This window comes from Delphinus delphis, chromosome 10 (genome assembly GCF_949987515.2).
Source record: "Delphinus delphis chromosome 10, mDelDel1.2, whole genome shotgun sequence".
NCBI classification, from domain to species: domain Eukaryota; kingdom Metazoa; phylum Chordata; class Mammalia; order Artiodactyla; family Delphinidae; genus Delphinus; species Delphinus delphis.
In genome coordinates this window covers 99,654,900-99,674,674 of record NC_082692.2, presented here as the reverse complement: position 1 = coordinate 99,674,674, position 19,775 = coordinate 99,654,900, and the positions used below count along the sequence as shown (strand labels likewise).

The 19,775-nt window shown below is 46.4% G+C and overlaps 1 protein-coding gene across 6 annotated transcripts in view; it reads left to right on the top strand.

The window, feature by feature from the left end:
• Nucleotides 1-5,578, top strand: part of TMCC1 (transmembrane and coiled-coil domain family 1) — a 219,999-nt gene extending 214,421 nt beyond the window's left edge. For all 6 annotated transcript variants that reach the window (XM_060023100.1, XM_069541172.1, XM_060023097.1 and 3 more), the window contains one exon: nt 1,571-5,578. In XM_060023100.1, the coding sequence (XP_059879083.1) occupies nt 1,571-1,885 (315 nt within the window). In that variant the 3' untranslated portion in view covers nt 1,886-5,578. The remainder of the gene's footprint in view (nt 1-1,570) is intronic.
• Nucleotides 5,579-19,775: the final 14,197 nt, after the last annotated feature.

The following is a 19,775-nucleotide window of genomic DNA, read 5'->3' as shown; positions in this document are numbered from 1 at the left end:
TTCAGGAGCTGCTGTGACACGTCTCAGGGCCATCTTACCTATCTTCTCCTATGGTAAAGGGGGCTTTTGTGCTAGCTGCCAAATCCAAACCTTTTACGGGTGCACTGCCCGGCAGTTTACAAGAGCAACACAGGAGGCAATAAAGTTTAAGGCTAATACTCCTCTAGTTTAATCTCTGGGAAAACACGATATTTAACTTTTACTCATCCCATTTGGGAGATATTTCTAAGAAAACAGTTGGTGGTTTCATATGAAAGCATCTTGAAATAAACTAGTCTTAGAGAAGGGAACTGGTCCAGGAAACTTTTATTACAAAGAATCAAGTGAATGTCTAGATCATTTGCCCAGATGCCATCTTCTCCATGCCCCGGAATTCTGCTTACGTTTTAGTTTTTTTCCCCAAGGTCATTCTGGGCTGGAATGTATCTGTTGTATGTCCATTCTCTAGCTTAGCTTCAGTCTGAAGTTGCCTAGCCTTCACCTCAAATCCCAGGAAACCAGGGCCCACTGAAACCAAGATCAGAAAAACCCAGGGCTCCCACCACTGCTGAGCTTTGGAGGGTATCTGACCATTGCTAAGGAAATAGGTTCTGTCCTCTGAGTGTTATGGTAAATTTTATATAAACTCATGCGTCAAGATTATGGCCTTGAGAGGAGCAGACCACCTGAAATGTTTGGTCAAGTGTTTGGGCATAGTGTCTGTCCTCTTCACAGAGATCAACTCTTCTTAAGAAGACAGAGCAGGGAGCCCTTTCCCCTGATGTCAGGGAGTTATTTAACTTGAAAAACACCAGGTAGTGTGTACAGGGATGTCCAAAGAATGTTCACCTCTCCATTGTTATAGTGGGAAAGTTGGAAATAACCTATGTCTCTCCAGTAGGGAACTGGCTGAATAAACTGTGACATATCCAAACTATAAATGCTAGGTAGCCGTTAAAAAGAACTAGGTGGGCCTCTACGCGTTGACACGGAGAGATCTCCAGGACCCGCTGTCAAGTGAAAAAAGCAAGCTGTGGATCAGTCCTAGGGTATGGTACTATTTTCACTAAGGCAGACAATTTTTAAATAATTCCACGCATATCCCTAGGGACATATGTATATAGACTTAAACACGGGTGAAAGGATGAACACACACCAAATTGACAGAGTTATGTCAAGGGCAGGGACTGGAACTGAGGAAAATACCAAGAGAGACTGCCTTTGTGTCCTATTTGAAATGTTTTTATGTTGAACAATTATGTGTGTCCTGTGCAACTTAATAATTTTTAAATGGAAGAAAAGAGAAACAAAATCATGTATTTGAGATCTTGTTATTAAAATATTCAAGACCAAATCTAATTGTGGCAACTGCTTCCTGTGAGCTGTCCCACAGGAATGCGATGGAAGGCAGTTTAGGTGTATAATAGTTACTTGAATTGTGAGTTATGCATTTGGCCTCTCACATTCAAGACTCTAGCATATTTTAAATCATTGGCATGGCTCAAGATGCATCTGGCCTGCCCAAGGGGCATGTCAGCTATTCAGAGTACTTGTGAGCAGAAAGCTTAACTCTTCCCTGTCTGGCCCACAGGAGGCCCTGGAGGCGTGCCAGACCCGCATCTCCAAGATGGAGTTGCAGCAGCAGCAGCAGCAGGTGGTACAGCTGGAAGGGCTGGAGAATGCCACTGCCCGGAACCTTCTGGGCAAACTCATCAACATCCTCCTGGCGGTCATGGCAGTCCTTCTGGTCTTTGTCTCCACGGTAGCCAACTGCGTGGTTCCCCTCATGAAGACTCGCAACAGGACGTTCAGCACTTTATTCCTTGTGGTTTTCATTGCCTTTCTCTGGAAGCACTGGGATGCCCTCTTCAGCTACGTGGAACGGTTCTTTTCCTCCTCCAGATGATGCTGGCACAAGAAGGCAGTGCTCCCCTACCCTCTGGCGAGTGCATGCGGCGAAGAATTAGACAGCAACTTACCTACTCTGAAGTTTTCTACAACAACAAAAGAGTTGAGTGAATCTGTTTACATTTAGAATAATGTTTTTTTCTTCAAAAGACGCAATTGCAATAGTATTTTTTAGATTTTATCCAAGAAGTTTTTTGGGCAAAAATCTTGGATCATTTTTATGTAGCATGATTTTCCTTGGGATGCAGATCTTAAACAGTCCTTTAACATGAACCAACAATCTGGAGCACACTGAAGGGCATTCTAAATTGTGGCTTGAAGGACTGCACTAAAATCCACTAAAAAGATGCGAAAACCTGATTAGGGAAACCGGTTAAACCTAACACCCTGCCTTGTCTGGGCTCACCACCTCTCCCCCTCCCAGACTAACTTTACTGTGAAGTCCTACCACATTCCATGTCTGAATTTCTGGATTCAGGGTGGATTTTCCTTGTCCGTGGAAGAACACATGGATCTCCCTGGCTTTCTCACCCAAGTTGGCCACTCATGGTAACCCTGGAAGTATGATCACTTTTGAACCTGGTCCCTTAACCTTTGCTAGGATACACAAGTGAGAGCATCATGCCCCAAAGGATCACTGCACAGTCCTACTACAGTATTTTGAAGTAGCCCTCTAAATACTTAACTTTAAGCAAATCCCATGGCCGCACTTTTAAGGTTTTTTTAAATATGTGTATAGTCACCAATTTAAAAAACAAAAAATCTGAACAGCATACTTGAAGAATGTAATACTCAAACTCTCAGTGCTTCCTTATGGTTTCTAATAGGATTTTTTATTATTGTTATTATTATTATTGGGTTTTTTTGGAAAGGGTTGGGAGGGTCTTTTATTTTTTCCTTTGAAATAAAGAAGTGATGTTTTTAAATGAAGAAATGTGTGGATATTTAAGTGTGCTGCTCCCTCTTGTCTTGAAACAATTTGAGTAAAGGAACACTTGCTGTAAATGCCACCCTCTGACACCCTTGTTTTGAGACCCAGCTTAAACTCCATCCTCTGGCTGCTGCTACTGCTTTTTGGTGTCCTGCCACCCCACACCACCACTTTATGGGCTTGGCTTGGTTGGAGAGGAAAGGGGTGCGCAGGGAGAGGGGGAGGCTGTTTCCACAAGCCAGCATGGTAGGGTAGAGATTTTTTTTGCCCCAACAATATGTTTACCCAGTGACTTTGGGCTGGGATTATCTGTAGGAAAAATTGAGACTGTACTATGAGAGTCATAAACAATTCCTTGTGTTTTCTTAGTTCATTTTTTAACACCCCCTAATTACTGAAACCAAAGTGATGTGGAATCTTCTGTCTGCATTTTGGGCCCAGCATCTTTAATTTCAAAGCTTTATTCTGTCTGCCCAAGAGAATCAACTGAAGGTGATTTCTCCCTAAAGAGCAGAAAAGCAAATGTCAGGTTAGAAGGACTCACGTTTGGGGTGTAAAATGTTGTCAGCGTCCTCTTCATCTGAACTGACTTGTTAACATAACTATGCTCAGTGGACCTTTATAGACAGTTTAGAAAAATGGACTGAGCCTTCTTCGCCATCCTATAACCAGTTCTACCATCCTGGCGGAACTTGGGCTTTTAGAGCCTATCTAGAAAGCTTGGCCAACCTTTTCGTATTCATAGTATTGAATCACAAATGCTGTTGCCTCTTGGCCTCTGTTCTGTGCAACCAGGTGATGAGCAAGGGGCACATACTTTGCCCTGAAAAGAGTAGCAAAGCATGCCCTGCCCATCTCCCCTATACCAGGAAATTCTTCTGGAACTGGGTTAACACTGCCTGTCTGTCTGAGAGGATGGCTTACATGACAGCTCCAGCCTCCTGTGCCTTGGCAGGCTGGCCTTCTCAGAAACAGCATGTTGTTTCCATAATCATTTTCATATTTTAACTCAGGTACCCCAATCTTCACTCCATCCCCCAATGATTGTAGTACACCTGTTAGCTCTGTTGACCTCTCAAAATCAGTGCCCAGAGCAGGCACCACAGGGGTGATTTTTCTTTTAAAAAATAATTGGAACCAATTTATGTTCAGGCCAAAAACAAATTGTTCTCAAGCCTATGTATTTACAATGTTAACTTTGCCTAAAGGTATTGCAGTGACTTTAGGCAGAAGTGCCAAAGGACACCATGACCTTGTCGAACTAGCACAGTTTTTCCTAATTTTGTGCTTTAGTGAGGGAAAGACAGTCCCACAAAGTTATTGGAAAGATGCTCTAGCCACAATCCTCCAGTTTTTCTAAGACAGAACTTCTGAGTCCCGTGAACTGTGTAGAGACTACGAAGTATTGTGGGCACTGGAAGTCATTGGCTAGATGGATTGAAATTGTTCCCATTTGCCTTGGGACAGTTTCTGTCAAAGGAAGGTTTTCGCCTCTGGAAAGCCCCCTGAGCTCCCAGCCAAACAGGCCCGCGCTGACTGTCCATCCTCCATTCTCAAAATGTCCTCGGAAGGACCTCCAGGCTAGGTCAGGCACGGTAATGGCTTTCTAGATCTCTTGTCCCTTGATTATTCACCAGGCCCAACAGTTGTCTGCATTTAATGCTGTTTGTAACCGTGCATCTATTTTCTTGCCTTCCTTCCACTTTGTGCTGCCTATACCTGCTGCCTTTGAGCTTCTTTGCATTGTGACTGTTCCTGGGTTCTCTTATCTATTCAAAGCTCTTCTATAACCTCGCTCTAATGGTTTAACAGTTCTGTGGATGGAAACTTGTCACTCTAATGCTTCTTCTCTTTTAAAGACTACAAGCATTCCATTTGAAATGAAGCATTCCTGGATTACTGGTTAGTGCTGGTGTGTGAGGCTGACTATGGTAGCCTGGGTGACTCTGTTCAGGTTGTAGAGTGACTAACATTTACCTTTTTTTATGATAGTTGAACAGCACTTCTGTCTGCTCCAATTTCAGTTCTTTGGAAAGATATTCAGTGCATCCTAGCAAGGAAGGCTTTCTATTCCACTGGCTCCTTAAGAAGCAAAAGTAGGTTAAATTTTACACTTGCCTGACTGGGTGGGGTTTTCTCTCTCCCCTGTACCCCCTCCACCCAATTGAGGTAAAAATCTGATACGAAGAAAAACTCAGATCAAGCCTTCCTTGCTAGCCATGTCGTAACAATGAGCATAATTTTCATGTGGTCTTTGCTGTATTTGGTTTTGTTTCTGATTTCATATTCCTTTGAGGTACAGTCAGATGAAATGCTGAGTTCCAAGTGAGCTCCAGTGAGGAGCTGCCTTTCAACCTCAGAAAATGTGCATCCAAAACAAAACCAAATATTATCAAAAAACTGACACAGGTAAAATTATGGTTCCCACCCCCACGTGAAGCTGGGGATTTTGAACGTGGCTCTAAGAGTTAACATTTCTGTCTGTGTGTCGTGTATGCTGGGTGATGCCCTCAGTAGGATTGACTACTAGACTGTAAGTGTGTTTTATCAAAGTGTGTAAGAATAAAAACTCACTTGCACGAATTGAAAAGTACAGAAATGACACTTGTGAACGTGTGAACATTAACACTGTAGTTGATAGATCTTAAGCTGCTAATTGTTGAGAGAGAATTACATTTTTGTTTTGTCTGGTTGCTGCAGATTCTCAGCAGCACTTTTACTGTACATACAAATTGAAATAAAGACCTCAGCTATTAACGAGGTGGTTGGACTCGGGTTTGTTTTGCTCTTTATTTTTGCATATTCAGTTCCGGTGACAAGTTTGTCAGTCTGAAAACTTCCCACTAGTTTCTGCATTAGAAACTTTGTGAGTATGTGAGTGAGTGAGTGAGTGAGTGAGTGAGTGAGTGTGTGTGTGTGTGTGTGTGTGTTTAGCCAGTATCTTAAAACTGTAACCGATAGCTGATAGCTGGTTAGCTGTCACCGTCTCCCTGGATTGTATACACTTCACTTCAGACTGGCATTTTGCCACAGTTCCTTTAGGCTGGTCGGTAGGACTGCCTTTTAGTGCTTTGGAGGGAGTTCTTGGGAGGGAGTTCTTGAGAGGCAGTACCCCCTAAATTCAGCATCTGATGCCCACAATGGGTATGATAATCCCTGTCTATTGTTACAAGGCTTTGTTAATAAACCAATGTTATGATGGGAGTGAAAACTTACTTTATAAAACATTTGAGGTTTGAAGTTCTACATTCATGAAAGGGGTTATCTTCTAGCCTAACTCCAGCTATGGTTTTGGTATAGATGTAGTAGTTTCTATTATGGCTTTTCTTTGATGATCTCTGGGAGGTCTCTGGAAATCGAGAAGCTCGAATCTTACCTTTTTGTAATTTTCTTTTTTTTTTTGGCCACGCTGCGGCATGCAAGATCTTAGTTCCCTGACCAGGGATTGAACCCGCGGCCCCTGCAGTGGAAGCGCAGAGTCTCAACCACTGGACCGCCAGGGAAGTGCCTAATCTTGCCTTTGACAGGGTACCAAACAGGGTCCTCATGACTTGGTCCTTCACACCCCCAATCTGAATGTCGAGATGTTTAGGCCACACTTCTGGCTTACTAGTTCTGTGCCTCCTACCCCATCTATAAACTAGAGATATCACACCCATCTTGATCCTACCTTGTGGATGATGTGAAAATAAGAGATGCCGCTTGTGAAAACTTTTAAACTCGCTGTGAGAATGCCCTAAATTTCTTGAAATATGGACCAGGCTGCCATGTAGAGATGTGCAGGTTGTAAGCCGGCCAATCCCAAGGGGCCGTAAGAAAACTACACTGTGAACGACACGTCCTAGAGTTTCACAGTGCACAGTGGGCACCCAGAACAGCCCTCACCGCAGCTGATAATTTGAAAGCCTGATTTATTGTCATCCATTAAAGACTTTGGAGAGTGGAAGGCTGGATACATAAATCTGAGAAGCTGTGGTGTAGACAACAGACTGGAGAGACAGGGGATGGGTGTGTGGCCAACTAGAAAATGTCGGCCTCACCTGAAGTGTGCAACTGTAGTGTTTTAAAACTCCATGAGCTAAACTAAACTCCTAGCCAACTTGTGACCCCAAATCTAGGTAATGAAGAGTAGCTAACATTTATTGAGCACTTACTGAATGCTGGGCTTAATGTTTGGTACTTGTAATGCAATTCTCACTTAATTCTCCCCAGGGTCTTACACAGGCCTTGTCATCCTCATTGTCTAGCTGAGGAAATGAAACTTAAGTGGCTTGCCCAAAGTTATACTGTTAAGAAATGGTAAATGAATGTGATGGAAAACAGGTCTGTGCAATGTACGTAACAAAAGATGGGTGTCCACAAAGAGTTAATATAAACCGAGAAAACCGTCAGCTAAGTAGAAAATAGGCAAAAGATTCACAGAAAAACAAATGAATCACCAATAAGCATCCAGTAGAAACTGTTCGGTCTCATGCGTAAATCAGTGTGTTAAATGGAAAAAAAAAAAGTGGTGAAACAGTATATTGTCTATGTGTGTTCAAAATAGTTTGTTTGCATAAATATATGTATGTAAGTATACAGAAATGAAACCACATTAAACTGTCCCCAGTAATTACTTCTGGGAAAGGGAGTGGGAGGAATGGTCGTGAAATAGGACTTTCATGCTTGACTCCTATGAAGTATGAATCTCTTAATAGAAATGTATTTGTGTATCTTTAAAAAATCAACACTTTTTAAAAAGAAAATAACAGGTCCCTTGAGAGGTGGAAAAGAGATGACAGTGTTACTCATGCCAGACTGTAATAGAACATCTTTTGCTTTAGGATTGCCTTAGAAGGAGCTCTGGACCAAGTTTGGGCCACCCGTTGGGCTTTCTTGCCACCCTGGATTTCTAGGCGTTGTGGTCAGATGGCCATCCCAGTGCCAGACAGGACGTGGGGCGGTGGGCTTGCAGCAGCTGGTACCACCTGTTCGGTTCAGCCCTTCATTCATCCTACAGCATTTGAGAGCCACTCTGTGTACCAGACCAGGCTGTGGAGATGTGCTCAGTCAAGGGGAGAGGAACCTGTGTTGTAATAGAGCTGGAAGCCACGTGTGGGAGCGAAGAGGAGGGAGCAGTTCTGACCGGGCAGTTGGGAAAAGCTGGATGGAGGAGGGTTTATGGTGAGTGAAGATGAGTGAGGAGGGCCTTCCAAGTTGAAGGAACAGTATTGGCAAAACCACGGAGGTGACAAAGGCCGAGGTGAGTGGGTCAAGCAATGGATCAGAGCCTCAGATGGCTGAGAGGGTGCCTGGAAGAACATGTGAATCAGGGACAAAGTTAAAAATAGTTGCGAAAGGGCTTCCCTGGTGGCGCGGTGGTTGAGAGTCCGCCTGCTGATGCAGGGGACACGGGTTCGTGCCCCGGTCCGAGAGGATCCCACATGCCGTGGAGCGGCTGGGCCCGTGAGCCATGGTCGCTGAGCCTGTGCGTCCGGAGCCTGTGCTCTGCAACGGGAGAGGCCACAGCAGTGAGAGGCCCGCGTACCGCAAGAAAAAAAAAAATAGTTGTGAAAAATTCTGAATGCCATGCCGAAGGTTTACCCTGTGGCTGCAGGAAGGTGTTGAGTGGTGTAGTGACCCATCCTGTGTTTAAAGACAATTATAGCCCTTCTGGAAGGAACCAGTAGCCTCCTTTTCATGGCATCCAAGTCACTTGGCTGGTTGAGAAATGCTGTCCAAGGTATTTGATCTTTTGCCTTTTGATCCTATAATGGAAGGAGCTTAAACTTTTTATTTGATCTGGGAGGTGAGGGTATAGTGAGGGTATAGGAAGCTCAGAGTTCACTCCATACATATAAATGTATGTCACTTCTGGCATTAGAATCGTTAAATTCTACAACAAGAGTGCTTACAAATTTATTCAGGCTTCTGTCTTAATGAATGCTTAAACTGTCCAAAGGAATATTCTTTTAGAAGACTTCATTTCAGTAGTTATTGAGACTATTAAAATGTACAGCAAACCATGATGAAAATAAATTATAATAACCACTATACCTTAGAGAGCGGTTGTGAGGATTAAATGAAATAATTGTGCGGTGCCTCACCCAGCTCCACAAATGGTCTCAATTATTGTTATTAATAGACTGAGAATTCCTTGAGGGCAGGAATCTGCCCTCACAACAATCTCACTCATCTGAATCTCTTCAGACTATATCGTGTCTCTCATTCTTACCTGATGAAGGACTCAGTAGCCAGAGTTTGGGCTGTCTGTAGCCAGCTCTGGCTCCTGAGTTGGTTTGGAAAACCAAAAAGTAATCAGTATGTGTCAAGGATACTCTGACCATAGAAACAACAGAAGAGAGCATCCCAGCCATAGAGAACAAAAGCTGGCTAATGGATGCACATACACTGGGCTGAGGGGCTAACAATAGATTTTACTGGTGACTTCTTAACCACAGGTAAGGACGTTGTTGTGTTCATGGCTGTGTCCTTAGTGCCTGGAATGGTGCCTCGCACATAATGGGTGCTGTTTGAAAAGTGGAATTTTAAAATTGCTACATATTGAATCCCTAGTCTGTGCCAGGCACAGTGCCACTTGTTTTACTGCTAATTCTCACAGTTGCTCTGAAGAGGAGATGGTGTAATTTCCATGTTGCAGGTGAAAACAAACTCAGATAGGTGTTTGGGTTTTATCCCATGGGCAAGTCGTTTTACTAGTAGATGGCAAAGTCAGGATTTGGACTCAGAGACCCTCAATCACACTTCTTTATGCACTGGAAGCATTTTGTTCTCTCTTACGTGTTTTCATTAGGTATCTTCCAGAACATAAATGAAACAGTTCCTGCTGAAATTCATTTAATCGTCATGACCAGGTTGCCAGCCCAGAGACACTGACTTGGATAATTGGAATGTTATGCTGTTTGCCCCTACACTAAAACAACCCAGACTACTGTACTTACTCTTTTTTGAAAGTACCAGCTTTAATGAGATACCATTCAATTCAGTTGTTTAAAGTGTTCTATTCAGTGGTTTTTGTTTATTGACAGTTGTGCATCCAGCATCACTAATTCCAGACCTTTTTCATCACCTAAAAATGGAACCCTCCACCCATTAACTGTCACTCTCCTATTCTCTCAGCCCTAAGAAACCACTAATCTACTTTCTATCTATAGGTTTGCCGATTCTGGACGTTTTATGTAAATGGAATCACACGATATGTGGTCCTTTGTGACTGGCTTTTTTCACTTAGGATGTTATCAGCGTTCATCTATGTGGTAGCATGTTTCAGTACCTCGTTCTTTTTTACTGCTAAATAATATTGCATTGTATGGATATACATTTTTATCCATTCATCAGTTGTTGGATGTTTGGGTTGTTTCCATTTTTTTAGCTATTATGAATAGTGTTGCTGTGAACATTCATGTACAAGTTTTTGAATGGACCTTTGTCTCATTTCTCTTGGGTATATACCTGGGAGTGGAATTGCTGGGTCATACAGTAACTACGTTTAATCTTTTGAGAAACTACCAGACTGTTTCCAAAGTGGCTGACGCATCTTACATTCCTACCAGCTGTCTGCACATCCTCACCGGCACTTGTCATCATCTGACGTCTTAATTATACCCATCCTTTGGGTGTGAAGTGGTATCTCATGGTCTTGATTTGCATTTTATGTGTTTTTATGCTAATATCTCTTTTCATAAGCTTTCCTATCCATATCTTCCCAACCCAGGCTGTGGCTGTCACATTTCATTATTGCCACTGTGCTTGCCTTACCTAAAAGCCTTTCATTTCCCCACTAAAAACTGCTTTTCATCTACTGTGGGCTGGGATTCCATATAACCCAACTCGTCAGAATTATATCCAAAGTAAGGTTAACTGGATTCTGAATGAGTCCCCACAATAAGTAAGATATGTGCTTGGACTTTGTGACTGCTGATCTAGCAGCTTTGAGACTATTTCTGCTTAAAACCAAGATTTTATTAAAAAAAAAAAAAAGAGAGGAAGGAGAGAGAGAGGGAAGGAAGGGAGGAAGGAAGAAAGGAAGCCTGGCCTCCCACTAGTCATGTGACCTTAGACTCAGCCCAAGTCCTCACGCACGCGTCCCCCGCTCCTCCCTTCCTGCCTTGTACTGCTTCACTTCTCTGCTCCTTTGCATGTGCTCTTCCCTCTTCTTGCAGTGACACCCCCCACCCCCGGCCCTATTTATCTGCCTGGCAAGCTCTTACTCTTTTTTTTTTTTTTTTGGCTGCTTTGGGTCTTCGTTCCTGCACGCGGGCTATCTCTAGTTGTGGCGAGCAAGAGCTACTCTTCGTTGTGGTGTGCGGGCTTCTCATCGCAGTGGTTTCTCTTGTTGCAGAGCACGAGCTCTAGGTGTGCGGGCTTCAATAGTTGTAAAACGTGGGCTCAGTAGTTGTGGCTCACGGGCTTAGATGCTCCGTGGCATGTGGGATCTTCCTGGGCCAGGGCTCGAACCCGTGTCCCCTGCATTGGCAGGCAGATTCTTAACCACTATGCCACCAGGGAATCCCTCTTACTCTTTTATTTTACTCTTTATTAAGGAATTTTTCAAACATAGGCCATAAATGCATAGGGTAATAAACCCCAATCAACAGTTACCAACTTGTGGTCAATCTTGCCTCATCCACACCTGCCCTCCTCTCCCCTCAAACTGGATCCATTTGGAACAAATGCCAGGTAGCATACATTATTTGTCCTTTTTGGGGTTTTTTTCTGGTCATTTTTTTTTATTAAGGTGAAATTCACATAATATAAAATTAACCATTTTAAAGTGAACAACTCAGTGGCATTTGGTAGATTTACAATATTGTATAACCACTGCCTCTATCTAGTGTAAACAGCTTCATCACCCCGAAAGGAAACTCCATACCTGATAAGCGGGCGCTCCCCATTTCCCCCTTCCACACACTCCCACCACCATCCTGGGCTCTGTCTTTATGAATTTGCCTCTTCTGGGTGTTTCATATAAATGTAATCATCCAAAATGTGACCTTTTGTCCGGCTTCTTTCACTCAGCATAATGTTTTCAGTGTTCATCCATGTTGTAGCATGGATCATGACTTCATTCCTTTCCAAAGCTGAATAATATGCTTTTGTAGGGGCAGACCTCATTTTGTTTATCCCTTCTCAGTTGATGGCTATTTGGGTTGTTTCCACCTTTTGGGTACTATGAATAATTCTGCTGTGAACATAGGTGTCCATGTACTTGTCCGAGTACCTGTTTTCATTTCTTTTGAGGCGTACACCTACGAGTGAACTTGCTGGGTTGCGTGGTCATTCTGTGTGTAACCTTTTGAGGACGTAGGCAGCCTCTCCCCTGTGAAGCCCGCCCTGACTTCCCCACATACATTCAGGTGACCCCGGCTTTGCGAGCCTCTCTGTTACAGCACCTACCTCACTATGACTTCTTTGGTTTATGTGTGGTTTTGCCACACTACATCGCTTCCTGTGGTAACTGAGCTCTTTTTCACGAAACACCCTCCCCCATGCTCGCTCCCCATCATTCAGGTGAACTAATCCCATGATCCTGGCTCGAGAGCTGGACAAGTAATTCAAGTCAGGCCAGTCACACTTGGTCCTGAGGCTGTTGCTGGCTGAGTTGGGAAAGAGAGACTCTTCTCCTTTTGCTACCTACAAGGACCCTTTGTCCCCAGAGCTGCCAGGAGCACAGCCTACCCAAGTATGAGGTCAAGAGGGAGGGAGGCAAAGCCAAGACATGGACAAGAGAAACAGGTTCTTGATGAACCAGTTTGACTCCTGGATGCAGCCATGCTTGAAGACAGATTCATCTCTTGAACCTCCCAGTGTTGTGAGCCAGTAAGTTTCCTTTATGGCTAAGGTAGTTTGAGTTGGGTTTTGTCACTTGCAGCCAGGAGACACACATGATGGTGGACTCATAAGGGACTGTCTGCCAATACCCTCCCTTCCAGGACCACACCTCCCCACACTTCAGCCAAGCTGTCTGCATGGGAGGGGCCGTATTCTCATAGCCTGGTACTGTCGAGCTTGGGACCAGAAAGAGGGTTAGTCCTAGTTCTTGGGTCATAGGAGCAGGTAAGTGTGATGTTCGTGAGAGCTGTTGGCAGGGAGAGACCCCAGGCAGGCAAAGAGAGGTGAGGTAGGGCACACCCCAGCGCCCCGGGCCCTGGCCCAGCTGCCAACGCTGGCCCTACAGACCTCGCCATGGTTCGGTCGTGTAAGACATGCCCGTGTGCCTCTAACTAGTCACGCTTTGGGGGCCCAATGTAATTCAGGCCACATTCTGTAATATGCCTAGTCTCATGTCTCCCACAAGCTTCTTAAGCCACAAACCACTTCTTATTCACTTCTGCATCATTCATACCTGTGAGGAGCTCTGCCAGGGCTCCTGCCTGCGTGGACACACCTCTGACTTTATGTCAAGTGCTTGTGCATCCCAGGAGCCATGCTTAGTTGTTGTATGGGTGTCTTGTTTGATCCTACTGGATGCTAGTAGGTGGAACTGTGTGAAATTTCCAATAGTCAACTATATTTTGAGCTATAAAAACAGGCATTTCATATGGCCCAGTGTCATACGAATGGTATTTTGCTGATGAGGCCAGCAAGGTTGGTGTCTTGCCCGAGGGAAGCCGGGTAGAAAATGGTGGAGCTGACAGCAAGGGGATGCCTTGACTTTCAGTGACGTGGGTGGGTGAGAGAGGGGAGACAGGGAGCGGAGGTCTCGTAACAGAGCCTCCGCCCTGCCCGTCTGCCTTCGGCACCCTGGGCAGTGAGAGAGGAGGCTGAGGGCCCGCAGGTGCTGCAGGCCCGCCCCGCGGCTCCTGGGAGCCCAGCCCATGGACAGAATGGCAGGGCTCACTCAGGGCCCAGTTCGTCCTGCAAAGGCTCTCTGGTCAGGCAGGAAGGGCAGCACGCCTCTGGGGAAGGTCTCTGCCCAAGTCAGCCGCCTGTGACCTCAGGCAAATCCTTCCAGCTGTCCCCACCTCCTTAACTCCACTGAGGAATAGAGGTAACAAGGGCACCAGTCTCAGGAGGTTGTTAGGAGGGTGTCGTGAGTTAACTGTTGTCAGGTACCCAGAACAGCACCTGACAGGCAGTAAATGCTCAGTGAACGTCAACCAGCCTTGCTGTTATCAGAAGCCAGGCTCCCTTGTACACCCTTCGCCACACCTGACAAAATGCTGTCGTTCCCATGCTTACAGTCACTGCCATACCTTCACACGTGCTGTTCTCACTGCCCTGCCCTCCCTCTGTCTGCTTGGGGAATTTCTCTTCTTCCTTCAAAAAGCCCCCCTTCTCAGAAGTCTTCCTTGACCAGCCCTTCTCCCCACATCCCCCAAACATTCGCTTCCTTCTCTGTCTCTAGTCCAGTGCCAGCTGAGTTGGGCTCTATGACAGCTACACAGTGAGTGGTGGTTGAGCGTTTACATGACTGTCAGCCCCGCTGGACTGTGAGGGGAGCAGGGGAGGGGCCAGTTTCTCTCCTGGAGGACCTCAGACTCTCAGTGGTTTCAAGTGTGAAACAATCAGTGATTGAGATAGAAATCTCCCAGCTACAGGACAAGTACACAGAGGAACTTGAGTCTGGAGGGAGGCCGGCGTGTGGTGGGTTCTCACACTTCAGACCCAGCTCCCTGGATCCACCCATTGGAGAACTGCAAACTGTTTAGCTAGTGGCCCCCCCGAAAGAATTTGGAAACACTGTGCCCTCTCACACATTCTACAGTTGACATCTACAATATTAAGGCTTAAATGGGGAGGACTTCCCTAGTAGCGCAGTGGTTAAGAATCCACCTGCCAATGCAGGGGACATGGGTTCGAGCCCTGGTCCGGGAAGATGTCACATGCTGCGGAGCAACTAACCCCCTGTGCCACAATTACGGAGCCCATGCGCTGCAACTACTGAAGCCCACGCGCCTAGAGCTCATGCTCCTCAACAAGAGAAGCCACCGCAATGAGAAGCCCGTGCACAACGAAGAGTAGCCTGTGCTCGCCGCAACTAGAGAAAGCCCGCTTACAACAATGAAGACCCAATACACCCAAAAATAAATAAATAAATTTATTGAAATTTTAAAAAAAGCTTAAATGGGTGCAAAGGATGTACTTTCCAGGATATTTTAAATATTGACACTGTAAGGTTGAACTGTTTCGTCACTCTGTGACGCATCCAGTGAAGCTAAAGAGCATAGTGATTGCGTCCCCATCATCACCCATGTAAACAGCACGCAAACAAGCTCTTCTTTATTAATGAGGTTTCACCTCACTTTTTTATCTCTGAAAATTGTATTCAGTTCCTCTCCCCACAAAGTTTTAGCCTAATGTACTATAATTCTTATGCCTGAAAATCTCTTATTGATCACACCATCTTCTCTGTACCAAAAACTATGGATGTAAACTGGCTTTAAAATCTTCTGTGATCATAAGTCACTAAGTGTTTTTAAAATGTTATTCTGGAAAGGTATGATTACAAATATTAGTATGTGATTGATCAAAACTATAAATATTACAAATATTGATAGATACTGATTAAACAAAATGTTACTATATATTTCATTTTTTTATGAGTTGATTGGATTTCCCCCATTGTGTGTACCCATGGATAAATATGAAGCTTATTTCTACAGCTTCATTTCTTCCTCATTCTCATTTTTACAGGTATAAGCACTCAGAAATCTTGTCACATAAATAAGGAACAGAAACGAAAGGAAGGAGTATTGGAGCAATGTTACTCAATTATTTTAACTCCCTTTGAGTTTTATGCTCAAAATCAATAGTAATCCATCATCAAGAATTATTTTTTGTTGCAACTTGGTGATAGGTTAATGAGAGTTCCTTATACTATTTGTGTATGTTTCCATTTATCATAATATAAGTTAAAGACGCTATGTTTACTCTCTATTGGCTGACAAAAGGATTGGGCCCTCCTGCAATTTTGTTGCAAGCAAAAAATAGAAACTACTCGACTGGCCAAAGGATTTGTCTCCCAGTACTCTAAGCTCTTTTTCCTCTCCAGTCCCAGAGGAGGACTTCCAACTGGCCTTGCCAGTTGGGAGCATTTGTCTTTCTTTCCCAAAGCAAGAAGCTGCTTTCTCAGGGAGTCAGTGCCCCATTTGAAGACTGTGGTGGATGACTGTAATGGACCCCTTGGCCAAGGACCTGGGGAAGTGGGTCAGACCAGGAAGAATGAAAGAAAGATTCCATCTCAGAATGTAAGTGCATTCTTTGCCCCTTCCAGCCTCTCCCACACCCCTTGCTCAGAACCTGGTACCTTTCAGTGGAGAAGACCTGAGTGTGACCTACCCAGGTTCATGCGGTTTAGAAGGGTGAAGCTGGAACTCTTTACATCCATCTTTTACAATTACTTCAGCCCGGGAAAGCCTAATGAATAAATTGCATTTAAAATAAAAATGAACAGCTAAATGTGATCCTGGAGTGGATCCTAGATTTGGAATGGAGGCTGGGGGTGGGTGAATGCTATAAAAGACCTCGTTGGGACAACCGGCAATATTTGAATAATATTTTGTAGCGTAAATAACAGTATTGAATCACGATTAAATCGCCTGATCTTGAAAACTCTGCTGTGGTTGTGTAATAGGATATCCTTGTTCTGAAGGATTTAGGGTTCAAGGGGCATCACGTCTGCAATTTACTCTCCCGATGCTTGGAGGGGGACTTGAATATGCAAAGAGGGGGTCAGAATGCTAAAACTTGAATCTGAGTTAAGAAAGGGGTCCAAGAGTTCTCTGTATTATTCTCACAATTTTTCTGTAACTTTGAAACGATTTGAAAACAAACTCTGGCGCCGCAAACCCGGTCTCTGGCGCCGCCTGGTGGCTTCTTCGGGGAGTGCACCCTCCGTGTCGGAAACCTTTAAACTACCCGCCTCGGGCAGCGGCTCCCGACGTCCCTCTGCCCAGCCACCCCGCAGATCAGCCCCTCCCGCCCACGGCGTCTCTGGTCGAGCCGGTTTGATTTTCCTTTCGTAGGTCTGTCCGCGTCTGTGAACCTCTGCAGGCGCATTTCTTGTGCAACCAAGGTGAGGTCGCGTTAATCTTGGATTGAGAGTAGGAATCTCAGAGCTTCCAACCCGGATGCTTTCTACGACTAGGGAAACTGAGGCCCGGAGAGGGCAAGTCGCCGATCATGGCTAGAACCGAAGTTTTCCTGACTTCTTTGTTCTCTACAAGCTGCTGGCCCGAACCCCACCGTCTTCTCCCTGGATTTGACTCAGATGCGGCCTCTCGCCTCAAGTCTGGGCTCCCACGAGGCCGCTCTATGACTTCACTCACGCCCGCCACGCGCCTCCCCCCCCGCCCCCGGCCTCGCACCCACGCAGCACATTCTCGTCCCCGGGCCTCTGTCCACGCGGTCCCTCTGCCCCGACATCCCCTGGGGCTGCCTTTTCCTCCCGTGCTTTCTGCCAGCATATCACCTGCCCAAGAGCCTTCGGCGACCACCCAACTACCTGAGCCCTCCTTCACTGGTCTCCCCGTTTGTGCAACTGTGCAGTCACTTATTTGTCGTCTACTTGTTGCTCTCTGCCTCTCTGCCCCCACTGGAATGGCGGCCCCTGCGGACGGGACCCTATCTGGTTTCCCGGTGTGTCCCCAGCGCCTGGTACAAAGCGGGGGCTCTGGCAAGGGCAGGAATGTTCTCCCCCTCCTCGATTCCCCAGTATTGTGCCCACGTGACCATCGGCAAGGAAATGTCCCCCACCCCCACCCAGAGGCGTCTGTGGTTTCTGAGGGGCTCAAAGCCCCAAGGGGGAAATGAGGGGGGATGGCTCAAGTGACCCTGGCCACTGGGGACAGCGTGCTGGCCGGAACCAGGAGCGCAGTCGCTCTACACAGTGCGGAGCAAGGGGCACGGCGGGGGACGCTGGGCTCAGTCCCCAGCCCAGGCCTCCCCCTTGCAAACGAGGAGGGGCGGTGTGGGCCGTGGGAGGCTCCGCCCCGCGACCCAGGGACCCCAGCCCCGCCCAGGCCCGGGGAGGGTCCCACCCCCGGGACAATACCGGGCGGGGCCGGAGCGGACAAGCGGACAATGGGCCCCGCTCACCCTGCGCTCCGCTTCCGGCCTTTCCCAGCCTGTGTTGGCGGGACGCAGGACCGCGGAGGCCCGCGCTGCTTTGGGTGCCGCACGTCCCGGCCCGGGCGGGACTAGGCAGCGCCCCCGTGCGGAGCCGGAGCCGGGGCGCCGCGCCCGCCCCCCGCACCCCGCGGGACCCCGACTGCGGCGCCCTAGGGGCCAGCCCCGCAGGCGGCCGGCAAAGGGAGTGGTGGTTAAAAAACTTTTTTGTTTTTAGTTTTCTATTGAGGTATAATTTACAGTGAGGGAAATGGACAGATCTCAAATATGTGAAGTTTAATGAATTTTTACACATGTTTATACCCTGTAACTAACTCTCAGAACAAGACGGAACATTCCAGCTCCCCAGATAATTCCCTGGTGCTCCTCCCCAGTCAGTCCCTGCCCCCAATCCCAGCCCTTGGCAACCACTGATCCCTCCTTTGTCGGTACAGCTTGGCCTTCTCCAGAATGTCCCATAACTGGAATCCTGCAGTATGGAGACTTTTGAATCTGGCTTTGAGATTCATCTGTGTTGTGTGTCCATAGCTCATTCCTTTTGATTCCACTGTAGGGCTGCATCTTATTTGTTAATCTATTTATCGGTTGTGGGAATTTACTGTTGTTTCTGGCTTAGGGCAATTATAGAGCTGCTATACACATTTGTGTACAGGTTTCTGGGTGCAAGTGTGTTCTCATTTCATGTCAATACCTAGGAGTCGGATTGATGTTTTGCCTAAGTCTACGTTTGACTTTGTAAGAAACTACTATGTTGTTTTGCAATGTCTGCACCATTTCACACACATACACGTGCCCCAGAAGTGTGTACAAGTTCCTGTCGCTCCACATCCTTGTCAACACTTGCTATTGTCAGTCTTAAATTTCAGCCATTTGAGTGGGTATGGAGATGTCTCAAGAGAGTGATTATTGACTCAACAAATGAACAAACACCCAGAGCACACCAGCCTTCAGAAAGTCCCAGCAGTTTCCCAGCCTTTCCTCACCCTACTTCCAGGCAGTATTTAGGCGCAGGGAGGGGCCAGAGTCAGCCCATGTACACACTCTGGGTGGACAGATGCCTGTCCGCATCGGTCCCTAGGACTGAGCTGGCAGGAAGCTTTTTATGCTTAGGTCCTTCCCAGATGCCCAGCCGCCTGGGGAAGGAGCTGGCACTGAGTCCACAGGTCAAAGGGATGGGACTGGGTTTCAACTTGGGTCCTACCTGCTCAGCCATCCCAAACAAAGAGCCTGTCTTAGTCTGCTTGGGCTGCTATAACAGGATTCCTAGAATGAGTGGTTTACAAACAACGGATATTTCTTTCTCACAGTTCTGGAGGCTGGGAAGTCAAAGATCAAGGTAACAGCAGATTTGGTGCCTGGTGAGAGCCGACTTCCAAGTTCAATACATGGCTGCATTCTCCATGTGCCTTCACATGGCAGGAGGGACAAGAGAGTTCTCTGTCATCTCTTTTATAAAGGGCACGAATCCTATTCATGAGGGCTCCACCTTCATGACCTACTCACCCCCAAAAAATCACACCTCCTGATACAGTCACATTGTGGGTTAGGATTTAACAGAGGAATTTGAGGGGGATGCACTCAGTCTATAGCAGAGCCTCCGGAAGAATCACTGAAAGACAAATGAGGAAAGGGGAGTGAACACAGGTGCAGTGTTTGGAAACCGAGGATGTAGAGGGAAGGCAGCAGCCCATGCACCTGGCAGGCAAGTAGTTCTCATGGCTGGACCTCTGGGGGCCACCACCTGAACACACAGGGCACCTAGAGGCCTGGCTCTGCCTCTGAAGCCCCTTGTGATCTGAGTTTTGGAAGATACGGAGGTGGTGCTAGGAGGGGCCTGCCTCCCTGCCTTCAACACATCTTTATTGCACATCTGCTGTGTGCTGGGCAC